Genomic DNA, 12996 nt, shown 5'->3' on the forward strand with positions numbered 1-12996 from the left:
TTACTTGAATGAGAATAATAGCAAGAATGTTGAAAATGGCAAGAAATCGCAAATCTTCACGATTACATATATGGAAAAACTGCAGATTTTTTTCATCTCTCAGATTAAGATAAAATCCTCAAAATATATGTATTTTGGGGTGGAATAAACGAAAATCCATGTAAAATTGTTTTAGCAAAAAAAGTTCTCAGTAGAAACCATCGTGTACTCACTAGTTGGAAGGTACAATACCGGATATAACATTTGGTAATCATAAAAACAGTGTAAACAGATCCAAATCGTCGATCGATTATCAGTCATCCATACTATCGTATTAAAATACGTTTTTTTCAACAACTTCGTGTATGTTTTCGATCGATTTGTTCCGCTAGGTAATCCAATCGAGAGAATATCAAACGTTTCGTACGATTTAACGGCACAAAAAGTTGTTCCCGGCTGACATCAGCTTTACCACCAATTGATTTTATACCGCAAATCGTCACGGATCAACCGTTAAATCTCGTCCAACGCGATGAAGACGTCAACGATGATGAATCGCCGTTAACGACTATGTCATTCTTTTTATTAACACACTATCGAAGTTTTGTAATAAATTCTATATAATCAGCTGGAAAATCGCGATTAATCTGTTTAAAATGTGCTAAATATTACTTATAAAATGTTATGTAATTGTTATGTATATATAATCCTTCCAATAAAACAGTTAACGCGCGTTTATAATGCAATGTTGCCGTACCAAATATGAGTTTTCGTTTATTTTGACTCTGACAACAAAATACTAATGTAAATAAAAGAGTGAAACAAAAATAAGGTTATAAAATATAATTTATTTTAACATTATAGTACATCAAATGTATATTTATTGTAGGACTTATATTAGAGTTAATTATACAGCCGCAATAGCTTGAAGGTTAGAGTTATTTTATTATATTTACATCGATATAACAAGTAAATTGATATGTCCCCATCCTGCCACATAAATGGCGCTACTTCAATTAAATCCAGATGTTTTTAGTTAGCCCTAACCCTCAGAAGATGCGTGTATAAATTTGGCAGCTGTCGGATCATTAGTTTGTAAATTATTGTATTTTGAATGAAGCCATTTTTGTTATTGTGAAAAAAAATGGATAAAAAGGAATTTCGCGTGAGGAAAATCAACCATCAAGTATTGTTATACTAGGTTTAGACGTGGTGCAATGAGCACTGAAGCTAAAAGAGGTTGTGATATGATTCACCAATATTTGGGTATGAACAAAGTAAGTGCCGCGCCAGCTCACTTTTTACCAATAACAACGACGAGTTGATGATTCGGAGCAATGTTTGAAGATGATCAAGCGTAATAAACCCGAGTTTATGCATCAATATGTGACAATGGATGAAACATTGCTCTATCATTTCACTCCTAAGTTGAATCGGCAGCCATCCGAGTCGGCTGGCAAAGTTATGGCGTCTGTATTTTGGGATGCGCATGGAATAATTTTCAGGACCATCAACAGCGACTATTACATAGCGTTATTGGAGCGTTTGAAGGACAAAATCGTCGAAAAACGGCCGCATTTGCAGAAAAAGAAAGTGCTCCTTCAGCAAGACAACGCACCGCGTCAAAAAACCATGAGTTCATCCACCGAATTCTCCAGATCTGGCCCCTAGCGACTATTTCCTGTACTCAGAAGTCAAAAGAATGCTCGCTGGGGAGAAATTTTCGTCGAATAACGAGGTTATCAGCGAAACTGAGGGCTATTTTGAAACAAAGGACATATCGTACTACAAAAATGGTGTCGAAAAGTTGGAGGCTCGCTAAATAACAGTATATCACCCTTAAAGGGAATTGTATTGAATAAAAAAACCAATTTTTCCAAAAAAAATGTGTTTTACTATGGTAGGCCGGGGACTTTTAAATTAACCTGTTATGACAACGGTGTCAACCAGTACCAACATAAATCGAATTTTATAGACCGATTTGGGTACCTATTCGGACGCATCAGACTTCATTCTTTCTGAACAAGAGTAATGGTAATTAGTAAAATCGGAAAGAAATATGCTCCAGGTTTAAAAGGGGTTTTACGATTTTATGAACTGAATTTCGCAATACGTTCGATGGTGTTGATGACATGCATTGACTGTTTTATTGGAAGGACTATAAATTTAAATTGCATTCCTTGCTTATATCGAATGTATTGATCGATACTGGAGAGGTTTCCATGCTCTTTGGCTGAGACCATCCAGAATGTGCCACTATTTATATATATTCTGGAGTAATTGCAAATTTAAATGAATGCTTGTGTTTTTATACACCGAAAAATAAGTTATATTGATTTATTTTCTCTTTCTTCCTCTTAATATTAAATATGTTTGTAAAAGATTCTTTATAATACCTCGATTGTTTTATAGAAGATTGACGTTGTACCAATAAACTTAGTTAAATTTGAAATTAACTTTCAAGAAATATTTAGGGTTAATGTAAGGTAATGTAAGACTGTTCAAAATAACAGTGAACTCATGTCATCAAGACGTTTGATGTATTGCTTATTACAATTTGTAAATTTGTTTCAAAATCAGACAATATTTCCATTTTATTCTAGGTAAAGAGACACAATGTTGCCTCATACGTTAGAACATGTAACCTCATTAGCATACAAAATTCGCCTGATTGTCAAACGCCTGCAAAATTATCCAGAACATTAGTAATATTAATTACAGTTAACAATCTGATAAACGTTTTGGCGCTTTGCTTGTTTCTATAGATTTCAAATCTTATAATTATTCTGATTGAAAATGTCGAATACATTAGATAACCAAAGCCAGAGACAGATTACGTCTATAATAAACTACTTCGAACAAGAACGAGATAATATATGCATTAGATGTTAAAACGCTAAAATAAATTATATTTGATATCATTATTTTCTTATTTTATTAATTTCATTATTTTATTTAGATAAGAATTTTGTTATACGTCATAAGCCAAAATGAACTAAAACTCAAAGTTAACGCGGCAATATCGCAACGTTTTGACGTCATAAATTTAGATAGATAACGCGAGTTCACTGTTTTATTGAATGGACTGTAGAATGCTCAAGTATACGATTATTGTACTGTTTATATATTTATAAATAATTATATTTTATTTTATTTTTTCTATTTTTCCTTTCAAAATTATATTTAATTGAAATGTGATTCCTCAAATAGGCGTATAAACTGCGAGAACCGGCAACGTTGCAAATTTAATTAAAAATAGTTTAAATTGAAATTTACCTCACCGCCCTCTAACGGCGTCAATCTGGAGAAAAACGACGTGCATATAACCTCGTCATCGGCGTAGTAGTGTGGTTTTCCAGGCTTGGCCACAATCCCAAATAGTTCCTCGCATTCCTTATCGGTCCTGGCAAAGAACTGCCACGGCTCGTAGACGTCTCCGTCGACGGATCGCTCGAGTATCCACAGTCCGGGCCTGGGCGAGTTGGCCGCCTTGATTATGACGTACGCCACCTCGTATATCTGTAAAATATCAAACGTTTAACATGACGTAGCATTTGAATCGATCGAAATAACATAAAATCTCGCGGTACGCGTATCCTGGGTCGGGTTATGTTTACTCTACGCCTGGGTATGGCGACTTTCTCCTCTCGAAAAAGAATTGAAACAACACCCGGCCGATTTTTAAGGCCGTTCGGCCACTCGAGCCAATTGGAACCGACCTCGTTCGTGTTTATTCCGGACGTAATTTCTTCAGCCTTCGATTCCCATTGTTGCCACTAATTTGTGGACCAATTTAAAACAATTTTAGTGGCCGCCGTTGAATGATGGACGACGGATCGCCTCACCGAACCCATCGAGTACCGTTTTCTGTCGATCTAGAGATCGACATATATTTTTTAATGATTGTACTACATACGGGGGATAGGCATACCATAGTAAAACACATTTTTTGGCAAAATTAGTTTCTTTATTCAACATAACTCCCTTCAAGGGTGATATACTGATTATAGCGGCCCTCCAACTTTTTGATACCATTTTTGTAGTACGGTTTGTCTTTTGCTTCAAAATAGGCCTCAGTTTCGGCTATCACCTCTTCATTCGACTAAAATATGTTCCCAGTGGGCATTATTTTGAGATCTGAAAACAGGAAATTGTCGCTGGGGGCCAGATCTGGAGAATACGGTAGATGAGAAAGCAATTCGAAGCCCAATTCATGGATTTTTGCCATCGTTTTCACTGACTTGTGATACGGTGCTTTCCTTTTTCATTTTCTTCAAATGCGGCCGTTTTTCGGAAATTTCGTCCCTCAAACGGTCCAATGACGCTATGTAATAGTCGCTGTTGATGGTCCTTCCTTTATCAAGGTAGTCAATGAAAATAATTTCATGCGCATCCCAAAATATAGACGCCATAAACTTGCCGACTGTTGCGTTTTCCCACGCTTTGTGCAGTCCGTGTTTGTGCACGATCTTGTGCAGTCCAGTCGGATGACTGTCGATTGGACTTCGGAGTAAAATGATGGGGCCATGTTTCATCCATGGTTACATATAGACGCAAAAACTCGGGTTTATTACGCTTGATAATCTTCAAACACTGCTCCGAATCATCCACTCGTCGTTGTTTTGGTCAAAAGTGAGCTCGCGCGGCACCCACTTTGCACAGAGCTTTCTCATATCCAAATATTCGTGAATGATATGATGTACACCTTCAGTTGATATCTTTAGAGTGTCTGCTATTTCATTCAATTTCAATTTACGGTCATTCAAAATAATTTTGTGGATTTTTTAAATGCTTTCGTCGTTAACAACCTCTTTTGGGGGTCCACTGTGTTTACCGTCTTCAGTGCTCCTTTCACCCCGTCTAAACTTAGCATACCAATCCTTGATGGTTGATTTTCCTGTGGCAGTATCCGAAAACTCGGCATCAAGCCAAGTTTTTGCTTCAACTGCATTTTTTCCTTCAAAAAGGCAATACTTTGTCAACACACGAAATTCTTTTTATCTATTTTTTCATAATAACAAAAGTTGCTTCACTCAAAATGTTATAATTCACAAACTAATAATCCGACAGCTGTCAAATTTATACATGCATCTTTTGAGGGTTCGGGCTAACTAAAAAACATATGGATTTAATTCTAGTAGCGCCATATATGTGTCAGACCGGTAACTTTTCAATTGACCTGTTAGTATCAGAATATCATCAAGCATTTTGACCAGCATAACTATCAGACCACATCATAATTGACCCGTTATGAAGAGCTTTAGAATATGATGTGAGTAGCAGATTTCCATCTCCATCATTGAAGCAAATGATGGATGTTTTAATACAAGAATGGGATAACATTTCATTGAAAACTATTTGTTACTAATCGCTTATAATTCGGAACGGGACGGAGTCAATAACACCACTTATGGCCTTGGAACAAAAGAGAACCTTTATTTTGATCCCCGGTATTTTATACTAGCTCTACAGTAGCTCTTGTATCCACTCAAATAATATCTTTAACACTATTCAGACACTCTACAGTTCTATAAATAAATGTAGTGTTAATGGCTGATGTCCATATTATTTTGTCCATCCCCCTGTATATATCTAAAAAAAATAACAGTATAATCTACAAAGAATGATTTTTCAAGAATTAAGTAATATAGCTGATACATTGCCCCTTCGCCATTAATCGTGATAAAATTTTAAAAAACTTATTCATATTTGCATATATTTCTCGTCAAAAATAAACGCAAACAACTAATGGAGGTACTAAGACCACCCCGAATGTTGTAAAATTATGCAGAACATAGCAATTGGTTCCATCAACACGATTATATCGCATCAACGTACCATATCAAGGCTAATATCATATTTTGGTGCAAGAACAAATTATAGCTTTGCGTCGTGGTTCCGAATTTTTCAATCATGGCTTCTCCATTTCTCGCTGTATTATCGACAATAAATCGTACGGTATAATACAATAATTTTAAAGTATACTGAAGTTTCTTCCCTGCCATATAACGTACAATGAACGAAGTACAACATAAAGGTACCGCTTTCTTCACAACCGGTTATAGTCCCGAAGTTATTCGCGACAGACTTCAAGTCCAACTGAACCAGGCGATTGCGTGGTACAAATTCTGGTGGCTGCAGATAAACCCGAGCAAAACGCAGGCTATTCTGTTCCACCGCAAGGACTTCCGCGCCTATTGCCTCCAAAGTGATAAAGTCACTATCCCCTGGCTCCAGAAAGTTTCATACCTCGGTCTCCAGTTCGACCGCAGATTCCGTTTGTGAAGAATTTCACGAATATGCTCAGTGTGAGCTTCTCCATAGGCACCTTAGAACATGACAACGCCTTGATTAAATCTCTACCCATCCACAAACCTCGGTAGTAAACCAACTACGACAATCCCAGTCCTCCAAGGGTCAATGTCGCCCGCAAAACAGTCACTATCCCGAACCCGAACCGACGTCAGCAAAAGACCATTTGGTTCTAGCCGGTCATCTTGGAATAAAAAAAAAGTACAAAATTATTATACCAATTACATTTTTATATTCCCAAATTTTACTGAATAAGTGTTTCTATTTCACTTTTTTTTCAATCATACGGTATGTTATTGTATTTACTGTAAATTAAACAATAATCTATCCTAAAAAGGGAATTTTTAATACGACAACATTTTCGAGAAATTATTATTTTTTCCACTTTTGATGTGGATTAGCTCGACACAAGACAGTTATTTTAAACGACGCCAGGAGCTTATTTATGACAGTTAATGTAGATTTAAAAAAATTAATACCCTTTTGAGTCATTAACATCGCAAATAATGATTGTTATATTTGCCAACACTTGTTTTAGACAGGTGTTAGTTACCTTTCGGGTTTATTCTAAACTAGCGACCCGCCCCGGCTTCGCACGGGTGCAATGCTGATACTAAATTAAATACACTACAGAAAAAAAATGAACGTTGTATATAAAAACATAGAGGCCCGCTCCGACTTTGCAAGGGCATAAAATATATATGCCTATGTCACTCAATGAAAACATGATTAAAATCGATCCAGTATTTTTGGTTCATTCATTACTGCCCTTGGCCTGCACGCATTAAATTTGGAGTAAAACAATTCCTCTTCCCCTATACTTACTATGAAGATTTCCTGCTATCTTTGGAATATCTAAATTCATACAATTTTTATTACATTACACATTTTTAAACGCAAATTTTAAATTTGTAATATCTCCGAAAATATTTGTTTAATTTACATGCTGTAAGGAACCATATTGATCTATATTAATTGCACACTGTATTTAAGGTACTTAATTCGATAAGGATTAATGCCGTGTTGCTTAAAATAGCTTCGTAAATAAGCCATTTTCTCACGTAAAAAGTAAACAATAAAAATGGTTAATGTGGGTTATCCCTAAAAGATAAACATATACCATCCGGGACTTTTTTGTAGACCTCTTTATGGTGTACAATACTGAGTACATTAATTTGATCTAACTCGTAGGGTTAGGCAGCGTTTTTGCTAATTGCTAAATAAGCCTAAAAAAATAGGTTAATTTACGACATCACGTTAGAAACCTCTAAAATTAGCAATGTTGCCTTAGTATATTATGCATGTATTATCCATATAAACCTTCCTCTTGAATCACTCTATCTATTGAAAAAAACCGCATCAAAATCCGTTGCGTAGTTTTAAAGATTTAAGCGCACATTGGGACAGAAAAGGCGACTTTGTTTTATACTAGGTAGTGATACTGCTGGGTTGTTAAGTTTTGTTCTTTTGTGGAACAATTTTTTTATTAAATTCTCCTCCTATTGTTAATGTGATAGTATACAGCATTGTTGGTTGCATATTGTTGCCATTACCGAGTTAATTTAATTAGTTTCTGTCCTTCCAGATAATAACTTTTAATATAGACATTTAATATTCTCTTTCTTTTTATTATATGTTGGAGTCTTCCTTTTTGTAAATACACGAAAATACTTTAAATACTAAATACGTAAATAATTTTTGCAAATACAGGTACAAACACAAGAAGAGCTTGTGGAATCATTAAATATTTCATACACCATTCTCAGACGTTTGAGAGAAAGCTATAACGATGATTTAAAAGTTAAGGGATTGAAAGAGAGATGTTGAAAGGCAACTTAACATATTCCAAATGTTACTGAAAGCCGGACAAAATTACTCAATTATTCTTGATGATAATATTTATAGCGAAAAAGTTGTTTATCAAACATCACAAACCAGTGACACAAATCGATATGTGCTATATTCTTTTAGAAAATGATCTTAATGAAAGTCCTTATTGAATGTTCTTTGCTTCATTTGAATATATCACAAAATGACTTGATATTCTCATAGAAGAAGCATTGAGAATTTTTGCATATATCTTCATCACTTTATGCTAGTGAGACCACCAAAGTTAATTGAATGAATATCGAATAATTTATCAACATAAAACAAGAATATTACATCAAGACACTGATGATGGATACCATAGGGAGTTTTTACGATGGGAAAATGTATTTTGTATATTTACTAAAAGCAATCGTGTGTCTTGTTTTTCTTGGTGATTTCCTTCATGTATAAGTAATAAAATGCTCCATGTTTTTGACGTTGATTTGAATTTTATAGAGTTTTGTTACAAGACGAAGGAAAAGAGCTCTTATTAAAAGAATGTGTGATGGCTCGGAGTATTATTATTTATTTTAAAGTAGTCCCTGTTTTTCAATTATCGCGCTTTCAATACTGCTCTGCTTTTGTATAACAAGAACATAATGTCTTACTTCTTTCTTCTTTATTATTATTTCGTTTTAGCGAGAATAGAGCGCGGAATAAAATTATTTTCTTAATTTTTTCATTTTAATTTATTATACATTTTTATAGTATTGCTACATCAAAAACTATCATCTGGTACATGATTTACAATTATCAGATAACTTTTATTTCAACCAACTGGCTCTGAACGATCCGATCGCGTATCACTAAAGCCTTGACACCAGTTAGGTCTCGAGCTCTAAACGTCAGAAATATCTTTGAGATCTGACAACCAATTATCATCACATCCGTTATGTACCTACAAAAGACCTCACTTTATACTTCATTAGGAACCCAATAGCGGCGATTCCACCGGCTTTTTTTTCCTGTGGTACTCCATTTTTTCCCATGTTCCCAGCGTTGGTCACAGCCCACGCTGATTTGATTACCGTGTGTGAAGGTATAAAATGTCACCGAAAAGGCCAAACAGTGATTGGAAATGTTTCGAAACTCATAAAATATACTGTTTCTTTGTTTTCGTGGTTAATTTAGGATTAATTCTTATTCCAATAGTAATAGTTTATATAATAACGTCTATGGTATCAATGTGTATAATAATTAATGATTTTTTCAATGCGATCTCTACACGATGAACTCGTTGGATTTCACATAAAAATCTAATTTTTGGTCAAGATAAAGAACTTGGTTATATTTTTTGTGGTGTTTTGTTTTTATTTTTTCGATCATGCAATTTTACAATGCAAGATCTTCTAGTTAATGGGCTTAAACAGTTAGTAGTTAGTCCCAAATTTTATCAACAAGTCTCAAATATACACCTTGGTTTGACAAATTCGACTGGCTGGGTCCACGGAATAGTCTGTTGGATTGTCTGGCGTCCAAATTTCTATTGTTGGTTGAATTCATGTTATATGCCTGATTAAAATCATTGCTGTTTGTCAGATCATGACATTCTCCTCTGAATATTTGAAATGTATACATTTTAATACATTTTTAACAAGGATTGAGTATAAATAAATGTCGGTTTTATCCAAATAAAAGACTTCAATGTCCAACATCTCTAGTAATATGCATTAAACGATGCCATACTTTAATCCATTTGATTTTTTAAAATTATATTTTAAAATCTCCTTTTACCAACTATGGGTATATCTGGACTGGACCTACAGATTTAACATGAGCTCCGAACCACGGTCCTCTTCATTAAGCCTACCGACTGGCGAGTGACCAACTTTAGAAAGCATCCCAGAAGACATCCGGTCTTACCCAGCCTGGTTACTGGCGTGACTGGGATCATTTTCCTTGTCGGATTTTACATGTGTCAATCACACATTTTAAACAATTATAAACATAAATTTACGTCTATGCCCCAGCAGGATTCGAACCCGCGGCTATCGCAACAGTAGGAGGACCGTCCTATCGCCTTTACCACTGTGCCACCGAGCTAGCCCATTTGATATTATATGACCGACCAAACCTAACCAAATTATTAATTGGGCTCTCTATTATCAATAACAAACGTCAATACCAACGAGGCGTTTTCTTCAATTAGGGTAACCCAAGACCATACAACTTTTTGTGACTAATAACAACGAGAGAGATTGAAAAGTTTTGCTGCGTCCACCGTATAGTCCAGACCTTGCTCCGTTCAACCACAGTTTGCTCCGATCTCTGAAAAAACTCTGTTAATAGTGTAGCTTTACACCATCTTCAAAAAAGGCATTAAGAGCATTCCAAATAGGAAGTGACGTTTCCCTAACCATATAACTATAATATTATTGCATATATCTTCGAATTCAAGCACCAAGTCAAAGGTGTGTGTTCTCGTGTGAAACGACGTAAAACCCCGGCAAAAACGTCGCCGCAAAATTCCTGCATATTATCCCGTACGTAGACAGGAATGCGCCTCTACTAGATCTAATATTTATCATGCCAGCGTCTCAAACTTTGGATATATCTGAATGCTTAAAATACCTGCCTTACGGTGCGGTGTCGTAGCAGGATTGCATTTGATCGTCGGAATTTAAAGGTTCAGGAAGAAGGGGAGCACAAGCTCGGAAACCCTGCTGCAGTCCGACGAGTTCGGACAGATAGAGTCGACCTTCTTTAGTTATTTCACGATTACACTGCACATTCCTGTTAATTAATTCAATATTTCATTATTTAAAACATGTTTTTCTTATTTTTTCATCTCTCTTATTTAACACTCTAAATATCGAAGCTCGTTGGAAAAACGATCTCGTTGGATTTGCGTTTAAATCAAATTTCTTATCGAAAAAAAAACGTAAAGGTGCATTAATAAACGTAAAATTTACGACGTAGATAAAGCAAAACATGTGTCGTTCGGCCATATGTTTACCAATACTTCATTTAACGAAGATAAAATATAATTGAGTCGTTAAAAAATAGAAAGGATTATTGAAACTGGCGTTCTCCAATTTACATTCGGACCCGGCCGGGAAACAAATCAACGATCCATTATCGAATATTATTCAATTACATCGAGATATTATTATTCGACTCTATCGGGGGAACTCGTTGGACACGTATCTAGATGGAAAATTCGAAGTATTTATAGTTTATAATATAAGAAGGGCACGACTCTTAGATCGTATTAAATACATTTAAAATATATGGTCGTGATCTTATTTGGAACAGATGTTTCCTGGTATTTCATGATATTGACAAAAAAAATTAGGGTATTAAATCTAATCTGTCACCCGACCTATACCAACGTGTGTCTGTTTTTTTATATGCCACTAATTAGGTATCATATAATTTAATGACTAATTGAATTAATTTTAAGATCTGGGTTACATTCCTGTATTGGTCGAGGTAATTAGTACCAACATCTAATTACCAACTTTTTGTAAGGCGTTAGTTTTAAATTGTGCTGATTTTAGATCATTAAGTGAAAACAGTAGGATATTCAGGTCATTTTTTTTATAAGAAAATAAGGTTTGTTCCGTGACTAGCATATTACTACAAATTTCATAAATAATTTTAGTGTGATCTCTAACTGATGAGCTCGTTGGATTTTGCATGAAAATCCAGACTATTTCTGGGCAAGATAGGAAATGTATGAACAGGTTCTTTATATTCGCTTTAATATTAATTGTAAAACATTTTTGATTTCTGCAAATAAAGAATGCAAATGCAATTTGTCCATTACGTATCGAACATATATTTCTTCGTGATTAGATCGATAAAGGTAATTATGTTGTAAGGAAAGATAAAACGACTTGAAGCCATTTGATATTACGAAACGGAAAGAATGTACCACTAATTACTGACGGTTTTTCATTAACAACAAAATTAAACGAACCAACGAGTTTCGAGATATAGAAGCCAACACTTTATTACCTCCTTTAGTATAACTGTGAATTTAAACTCATTGAATACCACCTGTCATTGAAAAATGTTCTTCTCCCTCGCTCCCATTGGACCAACACCCCCCCCCCCAACGCAACATAAGCACCTTCAGGATTTTTCCTTACAAAAAGAACAATGAGTTTTGAATTATGCAGTATTTTTTTACCTTGTTGAATAACTTCTTTATATTTGATTTAGTTATAATTATTGTTTGGCATTTCAACTCTGCATTTCTCAAAGTCTAAAATGTGTATCATTAACCGTTTTTTAGATTCAGATTTTAAACAAACATCGATAATTACATTAATTTTAAAATCTGACATTTTATTTCACACAGCTTGATATTTATAGGACACAAATCGTGACGTTATGATGTTATATAAACTAGTTATTTACCGCCCTTGACTCTATTTCAAACAGATGTGTTCAAATGCGGTTTCTTTGACTCTCAACGCTTGAGCCGTAAAGAATCGAAGAAAGTGACTGACCTGCCTTAATACAGCTGTTAAAAATTGTATTTCTGTCGCAGGATAATTCCAGATAATTTATAGCTTGTTATAATGCGATAGAGATAATCATAGACACTATTTATTTGGTACTAAATTGGATTATTTTTCTTTGTTAATGATTATTTAAGTTGAGAGCTCGTTGAATTTTTGGAAAAGTATGAATTATATTTAGGTTGAGAGAAATTCTGAAATAGGTCTATTATATAACTCCATTTATTTTAATTATTTGCAGAAATATGCACCTTACTCAGGCTAAGATTGTGTTATTAATGAGTAGAATAACAAAATAAAAATAACCAACGAGTTTCAATTTATAGAGTTTAAAATTATATTTATCAATATTTACAGCTATGCCTTT

General features: G+C 34.7%; 1 protein-coding gene across 2 annotated transcripts in view; it reads right to left on the bottom strand.

The window, feature by feature from the left end:
* Positions 1 to 12996, bottom strand: part of wb (wing blister) — a 173667-nt gene that overhangs the window by 105556 nt on the left and 55115 nt on the right. For both annotated transcript variants that reach the window (XM_076413869.1, XM_076413868.1), the window contains exon 3: positions 3256 to 3498. In XM_076413869.1, coding sequence (XP_076269984.1) covers positions 3256 to 3498 — 243 coding nt within the window. The remainder of the gene's footprint in view (positions 1 to 3255; positions 3499 to 12996) is intronic.

Source organism: Rhynchophorus ferrugineus, unplaced genomic scaffold (assembly GCF_030347505.1).
Source record: "Rhynchophorus ferrugineus isolate W39M unplaced genomic scaffold, kcgeb_rfMv2 rfM9, whole genome shotgun sequence".
In the NCBI taxonomy this organism is placed as follows: Eukaryota; Metazoa; Arthropoda; class Insecta; order Coleoptera; family Curculionidae; genus Rhynchophorus; species Rhynchophorus ferrugineus.